The sequence below is a fragment of the Rattus norvegicus genome, chromosome 19 (genome assembly GCF_021556685.1).
Source record: "Rattus norvegicus strain SHRSP/BbbUtx chromosome 19, alternate assembly SHRSP_T2T, whole genome shotgun sequence".
In the NCBI taxonomy this organism is placed as follows: Eukaryota; Metazoa; Chordata; class Mammalia; order Rodentia; family Muridae; genus Rattus; species Rattus norvegicus.
This window is the reverse complement of record NC_141552.1, coordinates 26,053,526-26,074,572: the sequence shown is the minus strand read 5'-3', so window position 1 is coordinate 26,074,572 and position 21,047 is coordinate 26,053,526. Positions and strand designations below refer to the sequence as shown.

Here is a 21,047-nt window from a genome sequence, read left to right as displayed (position 1 = left end):
GGAGTCCAGGGTCAGTCCATGTATAGTCTTTGGGTAGTGGCTTTGGTTGGAATTGTTGTTCATATGGGGTCTTAACCCCCTTCAAGCTCTTCCAGTCCTTTCTCTGATTACTTCAAAGGGGGCCCCATTCCCAGTTCAGTGGTTTAATGATGGCATTCAGCTACGTATTTGCCGTATTCTGGCTGTGTCTCTCAGGAGAGATCTACATCCAGTTCCTGTCGGCTTGCACTTCTTTGCTTCATCCATCTTATCTAATATCTGTATAGGTATGGGCCACATGTGGGGCCGGCTCTGAATGGGTGTTCCTTCTGCCTCTGTTCTAAACTTTGCCTCCCTATTCCCTGCCAAGGGTATTCTTGTTCCCCTTTTAAAGAAGGAGTGAAGCATCTGCATTTGGTCATCCTTCTTGATTTTCATGTGTTCTGTGCATCTAGGGTAATTCGAGCATTTGGGCTAATATCCACTTATCAATGAGTGCATACCATGTGTGTTTTTCTGTGATTGGGTTACCTCACTCAGGATGATATTTTCCAGTTCCATCCATTTGCCTATGAATTTCATAAAGTCATTGTTTTTGATAGCTGAATAATATTCCATTGTGTAGATGTACCACATTTTCTGTATCCATTCCTCTGTTGAAGGGCATCTGGGTTCTTTCCAGCTTATGGCTATTATAAATAAGGCTGCTATGAACATAGTGGAGCATGTGTCTTTGTTAAATGTTGGTGCATCTTTTGGGTATATGCCCAAGAGAGGTATAGCTGGATCCTCAGGTAGTTCAATGTCCAATTTTCTGAGGAATCTCCAGACTGATTTCCAGAATGGTTGTACCAGTCTGCAATCCCACCAACAATGGAGGAGTTTTCCTCTTTCTCTACATCCTGGCCAGCATTTGCTGTCACCTGAGTTTTTGATCTTAGCCATTCTGACTGGTGTGAGGTGAAATCTAAGGGTTGTTTTGATTTGCATTTCCCTTGTGACTAAAGATGTTGAGCATTTCTTTCGGTGTTTCTCAGCCATTCGGCATTCCTCAGCTGTGAATTCTTTGTTTAGCTCTGAGCCCAATTTTTTAAATAGTGTTATTTGTCTCCGTGAGGTCTAACTTCTTGAGTTCTTTGTATATTTTGGATATAAGCCCTCTATCTGTTGTAGGATTGGTAAAGATCTTTACCCAATCCGTTGGTTGTTGTTTGGACCACACCTTCTGCTGGCAGCTCATATCAAGGACATGGAAGAAGGAAGTTTGCTATATTAATTTGCCTACTTCTTCAGGATTCCTGCATGTACTGAAGAGCAGCTGAAATATCCAGCCTTATGGGGTCCAGGAGTTGCCCCATAAACCACACAAACTCTGACCTCACTTAGAGAGGGATGGTTTTTTGAATGCTCACCCTAAGACTGATCATCAGAGACGTAGCTGAGAATTTGTCAGGCTACGACCCTGGACATTTTTCTATGTCAGCTTATAAAGCCTAAATCTGTGAGCTCATAGGCAGGTGCTGGAAGGGCTGTCTGGTTGTCAGCCCTGACTCAAGCCATTTTAGACAACAAAGGTTCATACTGACTTTTTATCTGTTTAAAGATTTATTTATTTATATATAAGTACACTGTAGCTGTCTGCAGACACACCAGAAGAGGGCATCAGGTCTCATTACAGATGGTTGTGAGCCACCATGTGGTTGCTGGGATTTGAACTCAGGACCTCTGGAAGAGAAGTCAGTGCTCTTAACCATGGAGTCATGTCTGCAGCCCTCATATGGACCTTTAATTTTATTGGTCCTACATGAAGCTTTAATTATGAAATTTAAGATTAAGAATATTAATAAAAAATAATGCTTATGCCAATATTACTCTGGGACTGGTATGCCAACTCCATTCAGGCTGTGTATGGTTATCTCTTTTCCTTTGTAATTTTATAATTTGTCATTTCAGGGTATGGTGAACTCTTTCAACAAACGCTTGTCCTTGTGGATGGTATTCTATACCAGTAATATGTACAATATGGTATCATTGACAAAATGGTTTTTATTTTTGCTCTGATTGGTATTTTATTTCTCCTTTACAAATTCCACATAATAGAAAGAGGCTTTTTGATAACATTGTTAACTTTGCTGGAAATGATCATATAATCATTTGAAACAGCACAAATGTGCACATACAGGACTGAGGTTTCTGCAGCCTGTAAACACCTCTGTGGGTTTAACAAGGAAAAAAAGCAATTAACTGACAATTCAACTGTAACTCTTAGAAAAACACCGGTTTCCTTACCAAGCACGAGTGTCCTCTACAGGGACCTATCATCCCAGATGGCAATGAGTTCAAGCCTAGGGCAGCCAGTAGCAGCTCCCCACACCAGCTCAGAAGACCCTCCCCACCTAGCACTTCTTCCAAGTGCTCCTTAACCTCATCACAGGTGACAGCAGTCGCCCCAAGAGAGGACAGAGCAGCAGACACAGTGGTGGTGGTTCCCGAGTGTTGTGTGCGGCATTTCATATCCAGCGTCTCAGGAACGTGTCCATGCAAGCATGCGTACCATTCTTTAGACTGCTCCCCTAATTTCTTGAGTGAGGGGACCAGGCCTTCCTAATTCACTTTAGGTGCCTGGAATAACAAAGTATTTCACCAGAAGGGGTGTAAGCAGTGCTATCTGATAAGAATACGAAGAAGGAAAAAGCAGATATCTTAAAGAAAACGTGTGTTCTACTCACACTAAAATATCAGACCAATGCACAATATACTGCAAAACTGTAACACAATACGGCCAAACACAATGTTCAAATATTGAACTGTTCAAGCATGTGAAGATCATCTCCTGAAAGACAAACTGGGTTCTTATTTTGTAGCTACCTTTGTGTAACTTCAACTGCTGTCCCTCAACAAGGTCTGACACTGTCTTGGTACTTGTTAGGAAGTTGGATGAGACAATTTAAGCTCAACAGTCAACTCCCGGGATCTCCCAGCGCTCATTTTCAGCATTCGTCCGAGGACTGGGCATCATCTTCATCCCTCACTTCTCGGTATCTCCCTGAAGACTCCCCTTCTGGATTGTAGCTCTGCATTGTAATATTCAGTCTCTCAGCTAGTTTCTGTGCTGCGAGCTTTGCCCGCATCTTCTCATAATTCTGCTTCTGCTCTTTCTGCAGAGCCAGAGACTCTTCTATGGAGAGCAGCTGTGCAGGCAGGGGGTGGAGCAGAAGAAGGCGAGCTGCTGTGACATCATCAAGATGCTGCCTAGCCCTGCGTCTCTGCTCTTCTGAGGAAGCAGGAGACTGAGCCCTCTGACAATGACTTGTTGAGTCACTCTGTTGTGTGGGTAACACATTGGTCTTAAACTTATGAGGAGGGGGCACTGGGTTTCTAGCTCGCATTTCTAGCACTGTCATGTAATGAGGCTTCTTAGGAGTCTCACTCTGCAGTTCTGGAAAGTTCTCAGTGCTGGTGTTTTCTTCTGAGGGTTCAGTCTGGTCTGCAGTTGTGATCTTTTGCAATTTAGTGATAAACAGACTGTCGACGCTGCTGGAAACCTCTTCCGCTTGACTTGAATGCTGGGGGAGATGTTCATTAACTTCAGATGGGGGAGCCTGGGCTGTGATGCGGACAGACGGGCTGGTACTCACTGTGCAGCCAGTCTCCAAAGTCTCTTCATTGCCTTTGTGAGTGAGCTGTGTAGGTCCCTGAGTTTCTGAGGTTGTTTTAGATGATTCAATGTCTACTGACGAACATTCAGGAACTAATGATGAAGTATCAAGCATCAGGTCAGAATTCTGGGCCTTGTCTATGTCGGTATCAACTCTTGTGGTTGCTTTATGCCTTAGCTTACAGTCATCACTAACAGGATGAAGTAGTTCAGTTCTCCCTCTGACCTCTTCACTTTCTGAAATGGCAGCTTTCAGTTTGGCAGTGGTGTCTGAGATCTTTTTACCTTTGTCGGGCAATTTGCAAATGAATTTTTCTTTGCCCAAAAGTCTCTCCTGGCGCCTCAACCTCTCCCGCAGCTCCGCCAAACTCTGCCGCCCCACGTCCTCAGGAACCGGGGGCTCGAAGCCTCGGGGTAGGGAGCACATTGTGCATGGGCTGAGGCTGGCCCCGCAGGCAGGGTTCCCCAGCAGGGCCCATGGAGGTCGCAGGCTCCGTGGCTGCGGCAACTCTGGAGCACGTGCAGGAGTCGCCATTTTCCTGGAAGAGCCGACAAAATTGTTTAAATTGATAAGAAATATATGTTGGTCCATAATCAGTTTTAATTTTAGAAGGCGGTCCCATAACAGCAGAAGTTTCCAATAGATGCTGTATAACATGAGCAGTGCGTACTCCTGGCAATGGTGTAGCCCATACAAATATTGAAAAATTATCTATGCTTACATGGATATATGAAAGGCGACCAAACTCAGAAATATGGGTTCCATCCATCTGCCACGATGTATTAGGTTGCATTCTTCTGGGATTAATTTCAGATGCAATACATTTTATAAGTGAAGGCTCACAAATACGACAATTAGCAATAATTTGTTTGGCTTCAGAATAGGGAACCTTATATTTAATATGCAAATATCCTGCATTGGCATGATTATGACTGTTTTCTTCTGGGGTAGCAAATGCCACTAATTGATCTACCATATGATTGCCATGTGTTAAAGATGCTGGCAATCTTGAATGTAATCTAATATGTGTAATAAATATTCTAGAGTTTCAGAATAACAATAGTCCTTTAATATGTGAGAATAACATTTAATATAGGCTTAGATGTAGAAACAACAGCAGTTGCAATATTCTGTACTACTCCTACAACATAAGCTGACTCGGCTATAATATTTTTACATCATGAGTAAAATCCGGCAATACATTAATTACTGCTAATACTTCATTTTGTTGAACTGACCCAAAAGAAGATTCTTGCCCCCAAAATTTATCTTTGGTCCAATAAGCCATCTGTCTTAGATCTTTGGTCTTAGAGCCATCTGTAAACACAGTAACGGCAGATGGTAATGGATCAACAGAAATTAGTGTATTTATTACATTTTTTTTTGTGTTTTTAAGCAATCCCAGAATTTACTATGGGGAAAATGAAATTCAGTATTTCTAGTGTAAGGAATCATGGCTAATTGAAAAACTTCAGACGTCTGCATTAAATATTCCACTTTATTTTTGCTTAATGAGAAAACAAAAGCAGCACAATCATATCCCCACAGTGTAACAGGTCTTTGTATGCCTTGCTGAATAATGAAAGAAATTTGTTCCTCATATATTGTTAATGTTTTGTTAAAGTTAAATTTAATATATATCCATTCTAAAGGCAACTCATCTTGAGCTAAAGTGCCTATAGGATATTCAAGAGTATTTCAATGTATAATTTAATAACTCTATCTGGATCAATACGTGCCAAAAATGCATCTTTCCATTTTCAGAGAAGATATACTTACATGCCTTCATATAAGCATTAATATCCCCAGTCTCCTTTATAGGTAATTATGCTCTCCTATACTCTTCATTAGCATTTTCAAAAGCAAGCATTTTCAGCAGTTGTCCTCTAGCTTCCTCTCCTACCATTGTTCTTTCCAATGTTAATTTTAGTATACATAAAAACTTAATATATGGTTCATAGAAAGTTACTGCCTTTTTCAACCAACCACTATCATCCTTTATAATAAGTTGGTTGGGCCACACCTTGAACCGATGATAGACATTGTCCCAGGATAGACATTCTTTATCAGCAGGTCTCAGGGTAGAACTGGATATGTGACCCTGTTCTACAGTACTGTCCAGAGTGGTAAATGCAGCTTCTGAAGAGGAATGCAGGCCTGGCCTCTAGACCTCCACCTTCCAGGCCTGTCTGGAGAGCCTGATGCCCTGGCAAAAGAGACTCCTTCTCTCCAGAGGAGCACTGCAGTCAAATGACATCTCAGTGATGAAAACTATCAGTCCCCAAAGGCATGCCACTGAGCAGAGATAGCCTCAGTCATGCACCTCTGCCCATCCCCAGTTCCTCATGTCAATAACTCAACCCTTTCATGAACTAGATGGCAATACTTGAGGCAGGATGATCAGTAGTTTACTGGCCAATCTGGGCTCTATGAGACACTCTCCCTGAAATCAGAGCCAGCAGGAAATTCAGTATGAAAGCTCTTTGTAGCCAAGCTCAACAACCCGGTTCAGAGCCTGGGACCCCACACGGTAGGATAAAGTGACTCCCATGCTTTTTCCTCTACCTTCAACACTCATGCTTTGGAATGCACACCCCTACAATGAGATCAATACACATGGAATAAAAATTAAACAGAAAAATTAATGAAGACAATGCAGACAAGGTTTTAAAGGATCCTGGGAGTCCTCACTCTGCACTTCCCTTTCCTTTGCCTTGGGAACATCACCTGCACCAGAGGCTGAGACTTCCTGCAAGAGAGAGAGGAGAGATGCACTGTTCATTCCGCTGGAGCTGTGCAAAGACCAGAGCCACCCGCCTTTTTCTGATAGTGGGAACTGGGCCCAAGTGTGGGGTGCTCCTACTAGAGGCACCACAAGAAGAGGACCACCTTCCTCAAACCTTCCTAGAAGTCAGAGCACTGGCTATGGACTTCCCTCAATCCTCAGAGGACTCTCTTTCAGTGATGGCTCAGAGCCTCTTAGGACAGAGAGGGACCAGAGCTTCCCCCCAAAGCAAGATCCCGGTCTTATCTGACAGGTATGAGGGCTTAGGGATGGGACAGAGGATGTGACAAGGTTACATGTAGCACAGGGGCTAGGTTAATAAAGAAATCAAAGAGGAAAGAAACCTGGAAGATTCCTCATCTGTTCTTTTTTGCTCTATTCGTAGGGATGAGGTGGCAGTGTGGGGTAGAGGACTATGACACAGCACAGCCTTCTCTGCTCATGGTGAGCTTTCTAGGCTGCCTGGTCACTGTGACCAGCATCTTTTCAACTGTGCCATTCTACTACCAAGGCTGACACAACTGGTGGACCATGTAGCAATAGGACTGTACTGACTTAGGGACATTTGGAATCACACAATGATCATGTGTCACAGATGGGTTTCTTTTTTTAGAAAAGGATTAAAACAAAAACTATTTTGTCCATATGAGTGAGTACACTGTCCCTGTTTTCAGACACAACAGTAGAGGGTAGAAGATGAGATTAGAAATGGTTATAAGACACAGTGTGGTTGCTGGGAATTGAACTCAGATCCTCTGGAAGAGCAGTCAGTGGTCTTAACCACTGAGCCATCCCTCCAGCCCCAGTATATTGTATTTTCAATATTGTTTGTTTTTATTTCTTTTCTCACCTATGTCTGTATGGCGTTTCTGTGAGTACAGGTACTCATGTGCTTGTGTAAAGGTCAGGGACAACCTGAGCACAGGTCCTCACCTTCTACCTCTCCTCCATGGCTGTGTATGCTAGGCTAGCCCTTCCCCCTAATCCTAGAGACTGTCCACTTTAGGCTCCTATCTCCCTGTGGGAAGTGCTGGATGACAGACACTACTGCATTCAGGTTTATGTGGCTTCTAGGGACCTAAACTGTTGTTGGGCTTGTTCAGCATGAAAATAAACACCATTTCACAGCCCTAGCTGGGCCAGGCAGCACACAGGTCTTTGCTGCTCTTGCAGAAGACTTGAGTTCAGTCTCCAGCACCCGAGTCAGGTGGCTCACAACAACCTGAGACTCCAGGTCCAGGGACTTCCAAGCTCTTCTGGATAAACCTACATGGCAAAAGCAGGGCTGGGAGCTGGAGGCTTCTGGTGTTGGCTTCTCCCTGCAGTAGGGGGCAAATCATGGGCATGTGAGGTAACATGGAATCCTGTAATTCTACAAAGTGCAGAAGCTCCTGATGTCCCTCATGGTGCCCTAGAGCCTGTCCACCACACATGGAGGCTTCAGGAACATGGTCTTTTCCTGACCTGTGTGCACTGTGCATCCTCACTCTCTACCCCCTGCTTTTTGGGGTTGGAAGTCTCAGGTGTAGGAGGCGCCTACCATAGGCCTCTTCTCTCAGCATTTCAGCATTTTACCCACTTGACCTTCACCAAGCATACTTTGCTCTACACAGTTACCTCAGCCTGTGACCCTCATCCTCCAGACTCTTGTGAAGCAAACACCCATGGGTGTGCAGCTCTCATAGTTAGCCAGGCTAAAGGGGAAGGCAGCAAATCCTTCATGAACTCTACAGCTCCCGAGGCCTAGGAAAATGTCTATACCGGGGCTAAATTCATGCTGCCCTGTAAGACTACATTTTTCCTTTAAACAGAAGGATGTGTGGTGGTGGTGGCACAGGCCTTTGATCCTAACACTTGGGAGGCAGAGGCAGACAGATTTCTGAATTCAAGGCAGCTTCCTCTACAGAGCTAATTCCAGGTCAGCTACACAAAAAACAACACTGTCTCCAAGAGTAAAACAAAAAGAGAAAGAAAGAAAGAAAAAAAGAAAGAAAGAAAGAAAGAAAGAAAGAAAGAAGTGAAAGAAAGAAAGGAAGGAAGGAAGGATTCATATTTTGTATACAATGAGATGCCTGCCTGTCTATACCTGAACCACCATGTTAACTATAACTCTTGTCACATCTGTATTAATTCAAATACTGAAGGCCAAATGGTTAAATCTTAATGACTATACAATTGGGGGGTGGTGCTGAAGAGATGGTTGGTTTAGTGGCTAAGAGCAGAAGACCAAGGTTCAGTTCCCAGTGTCCACATGGTGGCTCCTATTAACCTGTAATTGCAATTCTAGGGAATCAGTCTGGACTTCACGGGCACCACACATACCACATGGTGCACAAGCATTTATTAGGTGAAACACTCAGGCCCATAAAAATAAGTATATAAAATATATGGTTAACAGACACTGTGATTCAGGAAGTTCTTAGTGACTTTGGTTATCATTTCTCTCTCCCAGAGACCTGTCTTCCTCATGCTCAGCCTCCCTGGCTTCTAGGACATTCCCTAGCTCAGTGGAGCATGAAGTACTCAACACCATAAGCCAAGCATTGCAAAGCCATCTGCACCTTCACTGCTACACCTTCTCCATGGCTGTGTCTAAAGGGAGAGACTTGGAATCTCACAGATGCAAGGCCAAACGTGTTGGGCTATGTGAGCCCAGCCACCCAACAGTCAGATCTACTCCTGTCCTTGGCTATGGCATGAGGCTCTTAAGACAAATTAATCTGAAGGATCTCAACAGCTATGCTGTTAGACCTCTCATTGCTCTGCCCGACCTACAAGCTCCTTTACTGGCTCAAATTCACACCTGAACTCCTCTCCTGCCTCAGCCACCATCAGCTCTTCTACTCCTCTCCACCTGTGCTCTGAATAATCCACACTAAGGTGGACGTTAACCTCTTGTGGACCTCCAGACGTATGCTTGTGATTACTCTTCATTGGCTGTTTTGTATAGGTAGGCGTGTTCTTCTAGTCTCATGCAGAACACTGCTCACACATTTTGGATCTTACAACACCCTCTTGATTGAGAATCCTGATTAATGACTGACTGAGCCTTCCATGCCTGAAGTCACCCTCTGTCTCCCAGTCCAAGATGAGAATCCCCACCCTAACCCCTGGTGTCCAGTTTCATTTCAGAAGCTAGACTCTGCACTGCCCATTACCTTTTGGTTCTCTGCCTCTAATTCTGTTAAATAGTTCCTCTCTTCTTTAAAACAAATTCATTTTGTTGTTTATTTTTTGAGACAGGGTTTCTCTGTTTGGCCCTGGCTATTCTGACAGGCTCTCTGTAGATCAGACTTGTCAGGAAACCAGATATCTGCCTGCCTCGGCCTCTTAAGCACTGGGATTACTGGATTGTGCCAGCATGTTTAATTAAAAATTAATTAGTGGCAGTGCATGTTGGCACATGCCTTTAATTCCGTCCGTTGGGAGGTAGAGGCATTGTGAGTTCCAGGACAGCCAGGGCTATAAATTAACACCTTGTCTCAAAGAAAACAAGCCAAAAATGAAACAAAAATGTTGCAATATGGTCTTAGGTATGTAACTGAGTCTGTTCTTGAACTCTGAATCCTCCCACTTTCACTCAGGTGCTAATCAGCAGGCTTCTGTCTTGACTTTCACTGAGCACTCAGGGCTGCCAGGACTGTTACCTCTCCCAGTGTAACTCCTGACTCTGTCATCCCCATCATCACAAAACTCCTGCTAAGAATTAAGGAAACCTGAATTCTAAGGAACAGTCGGAGCTCCAGTATTCCCAAAGCTCACTCTAATACAGATGGATCCTATGCTACAGAAAATGGTCACAGCTGGAGGTCTTAATTCAAGGACTTGGGACAGAGGGGTTGGAGGATCTTGAATTCAAGGTTATTTTTATGTTACATTGTTGCTCAAAGCGAGTTGGGCTGCTACAAGATACCCTGTCTCAAAACTATACCAAACACACCTAAAATGAAACAGAGGAGTTTGAGTGGGCACAGATGGGAAAGCTCGGCACTTTATGGCTAAGCCACCTGCTGCCAGCACCAAAGTCCATGCACAGCCCCCATTCTGAGCTGTGTCTGGGACCCCACTTAGGAGCACGCACCAAAGTAGCTCAGATCCAGGGCTTTTGGTCTAAGAGGAATTCAGGCAGTCACACTTTGGATGCCAGTTCTCCAGCTCAACTGCCTGTCAGCCCAGGATCTGGTCTTAGTCATGGCTTGGCATCCCTAAATTCCTCCCAGCTGTGCTCTGAACTCACCCTGTGCCCCGTTCTGATGAATCTGCCATTCTCCATGGGAGTAGCCTCAAGAAGTCCCTCACATCTGAAGCACCACTCTGAGTGCAATAAATACTGCAGGGGAGGGGCGTGGCCCGCAGAGCACCCACCCCTTTCAGCTGTAGAACATTTAGCTCTAGAGTGAGCACTGCTGTGCATTGTGGAACTTAAGCAGTATCCCAGCCTTGGCCTGGGAAGAGCCTTTGACACCCACACTTTATGGGGTGACATTGTCTCCTGAGAATAGAGTCAGGTCAGGAGCAGCAACTGATGTTCACGAGAGACAAACTTTCTTCACCACCTGCCCATGCTGGCCCTAGGATCTGGGCTTTTTGGGTGACATGAGTGCTGAGCCCCCCAGGTAGATGGGTTTTCAGGGGTCAGGTGGTTATTGTCACCAAAGGTATCCACAAGGATAAGTCATACTGTACTAATTCCCATATTAGATCCTTTCTCATGGGTCACAGAGGTCGTGCTGGGTCCTAAATGTGGACCCAGGTTCCTAGCACTTTTGAAGAGACTGGTCAGGGCACAGGCTTCAGGACATTTTGTTTGAATTATTTTGGGGGATTTTATTTTTACTGTTGGGGGCAAACCTAGTGCTGCCATGTGCTGGGAAAAGGCTTTGCCACAGCTGTAGATCATCCCTAATTATAAACTCCTAAATTCTCCCAATCCTGGAACTTTCTAGGTCCCTCACATGATGCAACCTTTGGGGGATTCCTCACATAGAATCATGGGGTGGATTGCATCCCAAAGAGAGACAGGGGGAAATGTTCCCCAGTGTCTGCCTGTGGCTGTGGTGATGAGAGTGGATGTAGTGACCAGTGGATGGCAGGGCCCATGTGAAACCCTTTTGGTTTCCACTTGAGTGGAATCTTCACCATGCCTTTTTTTTTTTTCTTGAAACACAGGTTGGCCTGGAACTTACAGTCTTCCATCACTCTGACTCAGTTTCCCATGACTGGGATCACAGGCTTAAATTACTATGCCCATCTTTCTTTTTTTGTATTTATAAATCTTCTAAAAGCCAGAAAGATCTAGAATTTAAAATTTTGCGGTCCAAGGCATTTCCAACAGGGGATTCTTGACCTAGGAGTGTCCAGACCAGTGTTTATTGTGTGGCTACTTCATTCCCATAACAGCTTATTTTTGACAAAGAGTTCCAAGGTGTGATGTCACTGGGCATCAGGCAGTGTCCCAAATAGCAGCACTGACTCAGGTTGTAATTTAGGCTGGAGAAACTTACTAGGACCCTTGTAATCCTAGCACCCTGGGGCCTCACATGTCCTTAGTCTGATCTAGTGATGAATCAACTGCTCTTGAGGGTGGATTGGAATTCTAGTCACTGTGAGGCAGGAGCATTAGTATCCTACAGCCACTCTGGGCTCCATAGGAAGACCCTGTTTCAATAGTAAAGGGGTCACCTGCGAGTTCTTACTGTCTTCCCTGAGGCCTTCCTGCTGGAGTTAGAATAGCTGTCTCACCAAGTTGAAGTAGAGGGCAGAATGTTGGTGCCTTCTATAATGAGGACTAGTAACAGATAGTCTATGGAAATTCTAGAAAGTTCTACAGGTATTTATGTCATGTGCATGGGAATTGCTGGCTTCCCTGTGTCCTTTGCCTTTAATTTGCAGTCCATGGGGCACCTGGGAATGTCCCAAAACCAGGCTGCACACAGGGCTTGTCCCATGATTCTCACTTGCACCCAGTGCCTGCCTGATTGTCATAAGTCTGACAGAGCCACTGTATGCTCACCTGACACCTGCAGATAGCAGTATATGGGACCCTACCATCCCCACACTGCCCATCAGTGTCTACAATGTCCCTATATGGCACTGAGATGATCTAAGCTGCTTCCGGCCTATGTGCTGCATCAGAATCTGACCATTCCTAATTTCCTCCTCTCTCACCCACACTAGAAGCCCTGTACCCACACTAGCCCCAGCTGGCCTGTTGCCTACTGACATCTCATGGACTCTGCCCCAATCCCCTGCCCTGCCCTGCCCTGCCCTGCCCTGCCCTGCCCTGCCCTGCTGTGCCCTGCCCCAAACCCCTGCCCTGCCCTGCCCTGTCCCAATGCCCTGCCCTGCCCTGCCCTGCCACAATCCCCTGCCCTGCCCTGCCCTGCCCTGCCCTGCCCTGCCACAATCCGCTGCCCTACCCTGCCCTGCCCTCACTCAGCTGACAACGTGGACATCTCTAGACAGTCACTGGACAATGGCTGACACACTTGTCTGAAGACTGGAAATGTTTCTCGATCTTGGAGAGGAAAGAAGGACCCTCCAACTACACTGTCCTCTAAGGAAGTTTGTTCAGGTGAGGGATGACAGGGACTGTTTTGTCTCACGTCACACATGTCAGTAGAAAATATCCTAGGTATTGGATGCTGCTGTTAGCATTAACAGAACAAAGCCCATAGTGTTGGGAAGATTAATAAATTATGAGTAGGATTAGAAAACCCCAAGCCTCTTTCAGGTCCTAAGAGAGCAAAAAATACCACCAAACACAGCATTAATGTGATAGGTTGGTTAAATCTAGTTACTAGATTCTAGTGTGATAACTATGACCCTTTTTGTGTCATGCTCAGCTTATAATGACTAGAGGACTTAAGCTTGAGAGTCACCAATGCCTCTCCCTTGCTTCTCTAGCTGCTGAGCATTGAAAAGCCCTAATGAGACAGCATCTGTTTGCAGACATACTTGATTATTCTTCTTCACTTTATCTCTCTGAGTCACCTCCACTCTCAGTAAGTCAGTTTAATTCCATAAATTGTAAATGAGTCCCGTGGAAAATATACTTTCTCAATACGATCACAGATTTCCATGTAAAAGGTGAAACATGAACTATCCCACCTAAGTTCTGGGCTTGCACAGACCTGCTCTGCAAAAGAAACATGTGGTCACAGCTGCAGTCTGCATTCACTATGGATGCTCTTGAGGACCTCCCTAAACTGCATAGATTAAGATAATTATCTTGCTTTCTATCAAAAGAATTCATTATGCCAAGTTGGCCTGTAGAAGGAGGCTAGTCTCTTCTGTATTTTATCAGATGTGCATAATCTATATGATCATCGATAGTAAGTGAAAGCTCTGTTTGGAATTGAAACTGAGTGATGCTGGAGGATGATGCTGAATGCACAATGAGCAGTGGAGGCACCAGAGCCCGGTGTGGATGCCTAGCAGGCTGCCACATTGAGCAGGCACCCCTCAACCACCTGTACATACAAATCTCCTGAGATCTCTCTCCTTAATGGGAGATGATGGCGTCCATCTAGTATAGCACATGCCCTGGAAGGACAAAAGCTACCTACAGGAGCTGTGGTGATGACTCCCAGGTTAGAGCATCTGCTGCTCTCTCAGAAGAGCCACATGGACCCTAACAATCATCTACAATGGGGAATGCTATTCCCTCTTTTGGATCATGAGGGAAATGCACTCAGGAGTGGCCCAGACATACATTTGAAAAAAAAAGATCCATTGAGTTACATGATAAAAATAAATATAATCAGCAACAATAAAAAACACAGCATATGAACGATCAAGTGAAACAGCATCTATAAAAACCTATTTCCCAAAATGACGTTGATGGTCATTATCTTTGTGGTTTAATACTAATGCTGTATTGTAAGAAAAACCGAGGCACATGGTTCTCGATTAGGATTATTCTATATTCCTTTGTGAAAGTTGTCATTTTTTCTGCAGCTCTACAGGCATGAGTGTGTGTTACTCAATATCTGGGCAAACAGTCAATAAGGAATGGGTGTTGTAGACTGATATAGATTAGGATGAGCAGAACACATGACAGCATGGATACAGTATGTCAGTGATTACATCATAAAGTGTGTGTCCATAAAAAAAGTCACATTATCCACACAAAAGACACTATCACCCTGTGTACAGCTTGGTGGCTTTAAATTCCCTATTTACTCATGCTGCCTGGACCATGCAAAGATCCATATCCAGCTGTCAGTTCTAAGTCTACATGAGGGGAAAGGACCCTTGAATAAGATGGTCTTAAGAGTCAAGAGTTACAAATCAATTTTTATTCATAAGGAATACAATTTACAAAAAACAGGCATAAAATGAACAACTAAAATGGTATAAAAAATGAAAAACAGTAACAAGAATATATAACTATGAAATAACAAAAAGAAAACTTCAATGAAAATCATAACCAAAAACATTTCTTAACAGCATTTTCTTAATGAACATTTAGAAACACAGTTGTAGTGCTGTTTCTCCTCTAGGGAGATGTCAAGGCAGTCCCCTCAGATGTCTCTCAAATGGTGTTGTCGGTATGAGAGAGGAGAAAGACCTCAATGAGACAGGCTGGCATACGGATACATAAATTTAGGGTCTCTATACAATGAGGAAATTAACTGAGAAGAAGAATATTCTCCCCAAAAAAGTCTTTGACTGTTGAGGATTGTCGTCAGCAGGGAACTCCTGACAGAGAAACTCACTCTTCAGGGGGCTGTCTTCTTGGGATCTGTCCTATTCCATGTCTCCTGCAGTTCCTGAGACCTGGGAGGAGAAGGCAGCTATTAAGACACTGATTTAGTGGGGACACGCATACCAGGTGTCAAGTTGCTGCCTTCTGTCCCTTCAGCTGCATTGGACAGACAGCACTGATCTTTTCACTGAAATCATTGCTGATATCTCTGCAGCCTGGGGAAAGTCACCAACAACCCTCACAGTACTGTGGGAGAACAAGCTGCTCCTCAAACTTCTACCAGTGAAAACCAAGAACGGGGAAAGGAGAAGAGACCTAACTGGGTTGCAGGAAGAAAGTAGAAGGCCACATGATACTGAGATCAAAGCCAAAGACCAGGACTCATTTGCCATTTGCACTTGGTTCTTATCCCTACAAGGTGCGTCCAACCATCACATGACCCCTGTATGACCTTTGTCACACGACCAAGAACTCGTTCAAAACTCTTCATAGCATCCAATCTATGACAGGGAGATGCAGTCATGTGATATGTTATTCCTCTGTCACCATTTCTGGACTGCAGTTTCAAAAAGGGCAGAGAAGTGTACTTGCCCATAATTCAGTTTCTGAAAAGTGGTTAACATCCCAGAATACTTGTGCATAGACAGAGCAATGAATAACTCTATCACATGAGGTGGGTGACTGATTGGGTGTGGGGAGATTAGAAAGATGATAGGGGAAGCAAAGATGTATCCAATAGGCAAATGGTATCAGACATTGTTAATCTGACTCAGCTGCTTGTTCCTACCAAATTTTGCTGGGTCTGGAGGTTGCTGGTCTTCTCCTGTTCGTCTTCAGCATTCGGGTTCAACTCAAACAAATATCGCTCTAACTCCTTGCTCTCCTGCTTCAATGTGACCAACTTCTTCTTCATACATGCCTGGTCCATCAGGAGCCGGCTGTGCAGGTTGCTGGAAACACACTCTGCATAGTAAGATCCTGAAGCCTCTTCCTCCCATTCCAACTGCCAAATCCCACAAACTCCACCAGGACCCAGATACCCATAAAGACTTCATAGAATACATCTCCATACATGTAAGGCTGCTCCACAAACAGCAAACGGCCAATCCAGGGAAGAATAAATTGTTTCTGTGACCCAAGCACCTAACAGTCCATGTCTCTCCAAAAGAACAAGGAATCTACAACTATCCATGAAAGCCCAATGCATCTGGGCAACATCAATTAGTAGGCAGTAAACAACCACAAGAGGACAGTAGAACCAAGGGAGGTCATGCTAACCATGTGGTCCCCACATTGAGCTTTGTTAAACCTGGTATGACCCCAGAGGCCCAGGTCGGCCTAATAACACTCTGATGCCTGAATCAGTATAGTTCTATCCAGAGCCTTCTAAAGATGCATAGACACTGTGCTGAGAAGTCACAGTCTCTTATGGAACTGAAACTGAGTCCAAAAGACCCACAGCACAGTGATATTTAAACAGCAGAAGACATGGACCCAGAGCTGCAGGCTCTCCAGTCCAGAACAAAGAGAGGCAGCAATGGATATTCCACAAGTGATGGGCCCTTTTGACCAGTACTTACCGATAGAAGTTAATCTCCTTCTTGAGCTCCTGAAATTTCTCACTATGTTCAATGTTCTTTGTGTCTAAGTTGTGCAGTAATGACATGACCTCTTTCTCCTTTATCTTCAAGTTTTCATAAAATGGATTTGGCCTGAAGTAGGGGCTGGCCCCAGGAAGATAGAACCCAATGAACATCAAGGTTTAGGACTATATGAACTCAGGCTATGTCTTGTATTACCCCAGCCCTGGAAGGACACTTTCTGAATTCTACATATTTGGATCTTCTTCAGCTTCAGAAACTTGGAATTGTGTGCCCAGGACAACAGAAGCTAAGCACCCAGATAAAGGGTTCCCTGGCTCACTTTTTTCAATCAGGAGGGCTGGATCTGCATTCAAACCTGTTATGCTGTCAAGAGCCTAGACCACAGAGCTTACCCAAACACACACACACACACACACACACACACACACACACACACACACACACACACATCCAGAAACCTCTGATTTCATTTTTCCTGTTTTGACAAGTGGAATGCTACAAGCCGAATAACTAATATTCTAGAGGCAGACAGTACACATAATTCTGGAGATGAGACCAGATATTGCCACAAACTTATAATCTGCCCAAGGCATACAAATGTATAGACAAATGTGACTACACAGGCAAAGAACTGTGCTGTTGAAAGTGGGGCTTCCAAAATAAAGCACTTACACCTCCATGAAACTATTATAAAGGTAAATCCTGAGGTCAAAAACAGACCCCTAAATTCCAAAGGTGGAGGGATAGAGAAACATATAAAGGTTGTGCACATGCATGCAGAGCTGTGCACACACAGACACACAAGCTGGGGCACACCCACAAGAAAAGAAAAGTAAGGTCTCCAGCTCCGAAAAAAAGAACCAAAAAAAAAAAAATGAAAGAAAAAGAAAAGAAAAGTAAACAGACTCAGAGAATGAGAAAGAGAGACAAATATGGAAAGAGCACAATGAGAATCAGTAGAAATGCATGCACCATTACTGTCTCAGAGTGTAAGGCACAGAGACAAGAAGGAGCAGGCCAGAGCCTCAGGCCTTCTACTTAAGCATTGATATGAACACTGTGGGACCTGTCACCTAAGGCTGCTGCCAGGAGATGATAGTGTTCAGTCACCTTCCTAGCAAGCACAAACACTCTCCACAAACTCACAGCACCCAGAACCTTGCAAAACTACCACCTGTCAAGGGCTTTCCAATTGTACACTGGGAACTCATGCTCCAGTGACTTTATCCCTGAAATCTTCACTCAGATTGCAAGTTCAGATTTTCAACAGGCAGAATCAGACAGTCCATTTTCAATCTCACTCCTCAGTAAGGGTCAGGTTCTGAATCTCCTATCTATGGGAGATGAGGTTTAGAACAAGGTCGTTTGTTTGGAGCAATGCATACCTCTTGCTCATGGATCCACCTGTCACATAAAGGAGGCGATCTGTCAGCTCATTTCTCTCCTTGGTAGTTAGCTCCAGTTCTCTATTCAGCCTCTCCTCTTCCTCGTTGGCCTGCACCTTGTTTAGGACATTTTCAGGGGATGACGTCTGTCTGCAGGCCGCTGTAGGTAGAAGAACACAAGTGAACCCGCATGGGGTGAATGCATAGAGCATACACAGACCACAGTGAGGTCCAAACAGGAGAACATGCTTGGAAGCCAGTGTCACTGCAAGGAGTTTGGTCTATGTGTAAGAGGCATCCTAAGTGGATCACAGTTCCCCCACTACTCTATAGAGACCAAGAGATGTAAGCAGCCAGGTGTTCCCTATGCCCGCCCACACAGGCTTACAAGTACCAGAGAGATGCCTTCTCCAGGATTATTATCAGGTACGCAGGCTACAACCTGGTTTCAGGACCCTCACCCCTCTGGTTTCAGAAGTCAGATCATCAATTCAGCATCCACAATGAATTGATTGATCAGGGATACTCAGATATCCTACACTGTTACTCTAGTCCAATAACTTTGCATTAAAAAGTCATGTAGGGGGAGGACATGGTCAACAGATTTATTAATTCCCCCTACTGAAATGACAAATGCCCCAGAAGTGCCAATAGGTTACAGGCTCTTTCTCTACCTGCTCCATATAGTTTGGCTACTGTAAAAAAATATCTGCCACACAGAACCTCTAATATATGAAGGTAAGATTGGCCCCGTCAGCCAGAGGTAGTCACAGGAGTTCTAAGAATATAAGGTCATGCCAGGAGCACAGTTCTCTCCCTCTTACTACTGTCAGATAGTCACTGAATTTAAAGAAGCAATGAAAGTGAAGTACATTGATGCCCTGTTTAATTCAGAAAAGTTATACCCTCCATGACTACTTATGGTGTTATTATATCAATTTAACATACCGAATGCACTGTAAAAGTAAAGACTAGAAGTTCACCCAATAATAGCATAGGCATTGCCATATCCTCCATGTGGTTATGGAGAAACTAATAATGTGAAAACCTTGACTTTCAGGAATTGTGATAATCATGGAATTCAATATCTGTGGAGATGTTCCAGTGGTTGTGGCCCATTGCTATAAAGGCCAGCTGAAGGCCCCCACACTCACCCCTGAGAGGAAGCTCAACATACACTGCCCAGAACTTACTCCACATTCCCCATGTCCTGTGTCCATCATTACCTTTAGGTTTCGTTTGCTTCACTCTAGACTCTTCTCTATCAACATCAACTCTCCCAAAGCCCCTGAGAAGACGGGCAAACATGTCTGTGGATATATCCTTTGGACACTAAGAGAAAAAGTAGGGAATTGGTTGTCACAACGATACTGGTGACATCACAGGGATTCCAAGGTCTCTCTAGGAGACAATAGAATGTCCAGGAAGGGACGGCTGATGTCACGGAGAACAGACTTTGCCTCCCTGCTAATGTTCTCCCTGTACTGAGCAAAAGCTGATGTGCCCTTTTCAGGGGACTTCCCTGTGGCATAGCCACTGAGCATCACATGCTTCCAAAGCCAAATTTGGCTCTAGGCTTGATTGGAAAAACCTAAGTCATTGCTATATATCTAAATGAGTGCTTCCTCCCCAATCCCTGCACAGAAATGTTTCATCCTACCTCAAATTCTCCTCAGTCAGCAATATTACCCATTAAAGATTACTGAGAAATCACACCAGTTACTATAAGTAGCCAAAGAGGTCTCCTGTCTCATCATGTGCAGGTGCATGTAATCACACCCAGAAATAGCCTGTAGGGTAGGTTGCGATGTGGGTGTGTATTATAGGTACAACCTGAAGCTTTGTGCTTAACATTTAACAGTTGCCACCGGATTCCTTAGGAGAAAGAATTGCATTCATTATGGTCCTGGCAACAATGTGGTGATCTGTTAGCAGAGGAAACTGAAATATTGGATCCACCAGTGAATGCACCCTCAGGCTGAGTGTGGGGCTCTCCTCTCTGCACCTAAGTTACAAAAGCAGGATTGCTTACAGGCCTCTCTAAGCTATAACGTCTGATTTCATCTGAAAAATAAAATAGTCAGCAATGTGTGTGTGTGGGGGGGGGGTACAGCCAAAGGAGTTGGACAAGCCTAGAGACATAACTCAGTGGACAGAGTAAGAAACAAGCATCTTCACTCCTGTTTCATGGATCACCCCACAAAACACAAACGCATCTATCCTACTAAAAAAAAAAACAAGTTATTTTATTGAATGCATACACTAATACTGTTTACAGTATTGGTAGCAAAGCTCAGATTTTGGGGGCAGATCCATGACTTGAACTATCTTCCTGACAACATATAAAACAATAAATAAATAAATAAATAAATAAATAAATAAATAAATAAATAAGAAAAAACAGAAAAATAAAAAAACACAAAAAGCACAAGCCTTTCATGTGAAGTTACAGAAGAGTGATCCAGTGGTCACTTCTGACCAGGCCATTTTAGCTATGACAGTGCATAGTGAACCTTAATTTGATGGGTCCTATATAAAGCTTTGTGCAATATTGTCATTTTAACCAACCTCATCTAGAACATACATAACAACACAGGATATGATCACAATGTCCTTGCTGTGTATCAAGTTATTTTTCTATGTCCTTGATTGTCAGGCATGTTACAGCAACAATCTGAGATGGCTGGTAGACTTGGAAGAAAGTGGATATGAAAGATCCCCGTTTGCTATCAGTATAGCCATTTCTTACGAATGAGAATCTTTTAAGCTGGCCCTCGCTTAGCCCCTACACATTAGACAATAGACCAGAAAGTAAAGAAAGCACATTCCCACCCACTCTCTAGGAAGCTGCCGGACCATAAGAACAGAGGGTACAGAACATATTTACTGCAGGGCAATTAGAAGACAGGAAACATCTCTGGGAAG

At 44.1% G+C, this 21,047-nt stretch overlaps 2 protein-coding genes and 1 pseudogene across 9 annotated transcripts in view; 1 reads left to right on the top strand and 2 right to left on the bottom strand.

The window, feature by feature from the left end:
* Positions 1-2,877: 2,877 nt before the first annotated feature.
* LOC147999258 (DNA-directed RNA polymerase II subunit GRINL1A pseudogene) lies at positions 2,878-5,233 on the bottom strand (annotated as a pseudogene). The gene has a single exon (XR_015643887.1). The product of XR_015643887.1 is annotated as a DNA-directed RNA polymerase II subunit GRINL1A pseudogene (transcript).
* The window catches only part of LOC147999255 (disks large homolog 5-like), a 50,462-nt gene continuing 32,644 nt past the window's right edge, over positions 3,230-21,047 (top strand). For 4 of the 6 annotated variants that reach the window (XM_087596324.1, XM_087596328.1, XM_087596325.1 and 1 more), the window contains exon 1: positions 3,230-3,291. The gene's annotated coding sequence lies outside the window, so the exon portion shown is untranslated. Of the gene's footprint in view, positions 3,292-13,329; positions 13,428-21,047 lie in introns of all 6 variants that reach the window. The other 2 variants (XM_087596326.1, XM_087596327.1) reach the window with 1 other exon arrangement.
* Positions 14,709-19,487, bottom strand: LOC147999257 (disks large homolog 5-like). 2 transcript variants are annotated; one of them, XM_087596436.1, is made up of 5 exons: positions 19,349-19,432; positions 18,123-18,282; positions 16,714-16,857; positions 15,921-16,083; positions 14,709-15,204 (listed from the first exon to the last, which is right to left on the bottom strand). In XM_087596436.1, exons 1-5 carry the CDS (start codon positions 19,428-19,430, stop codon positions 15,175-15,177), a joined length of 579 nt encoding a protein of 192 aa, XP_087452562.1. In that variant the 5' UTR covers positions 19,431-19,432; the 3' UTR covers positions 14,709-15,174. The 2 variants fall into 2 exon arrangements, with proteins under 2 accessions (XP_087452562.1, XP_087452563.1); XM_087596437.1 differs by lacking the exon at positions 16,714-16,857 and having other exon boundaries at positions 19,349-19,487.

Excerpts from the sequence above, each read along its gene's own strand:
- LOC147999257 (XM_087596436.1), bottom strand. The coding sequence starts at position 19,430 with ATGTTTGCCCGTCTTCTCAGGGGCTTTGGGAGAGTTGATGTTGATAGA. Across the intron at positions 18,283-19,348 it reads GAAGCAAACGAAACCTAAAG|CGGCCTGCAGACAGACGTCA; the intron begins GTAATGATGGAC and ends TTCTACCTACAG. Across the intron at positions 16,858-18,122 it reads GGTGGATCCATGAGCAAGAG|CCCCTACTTCAGGCCAAATC; the intron begins GTATGCATTGCT and ends TCCTGGGGCCAG.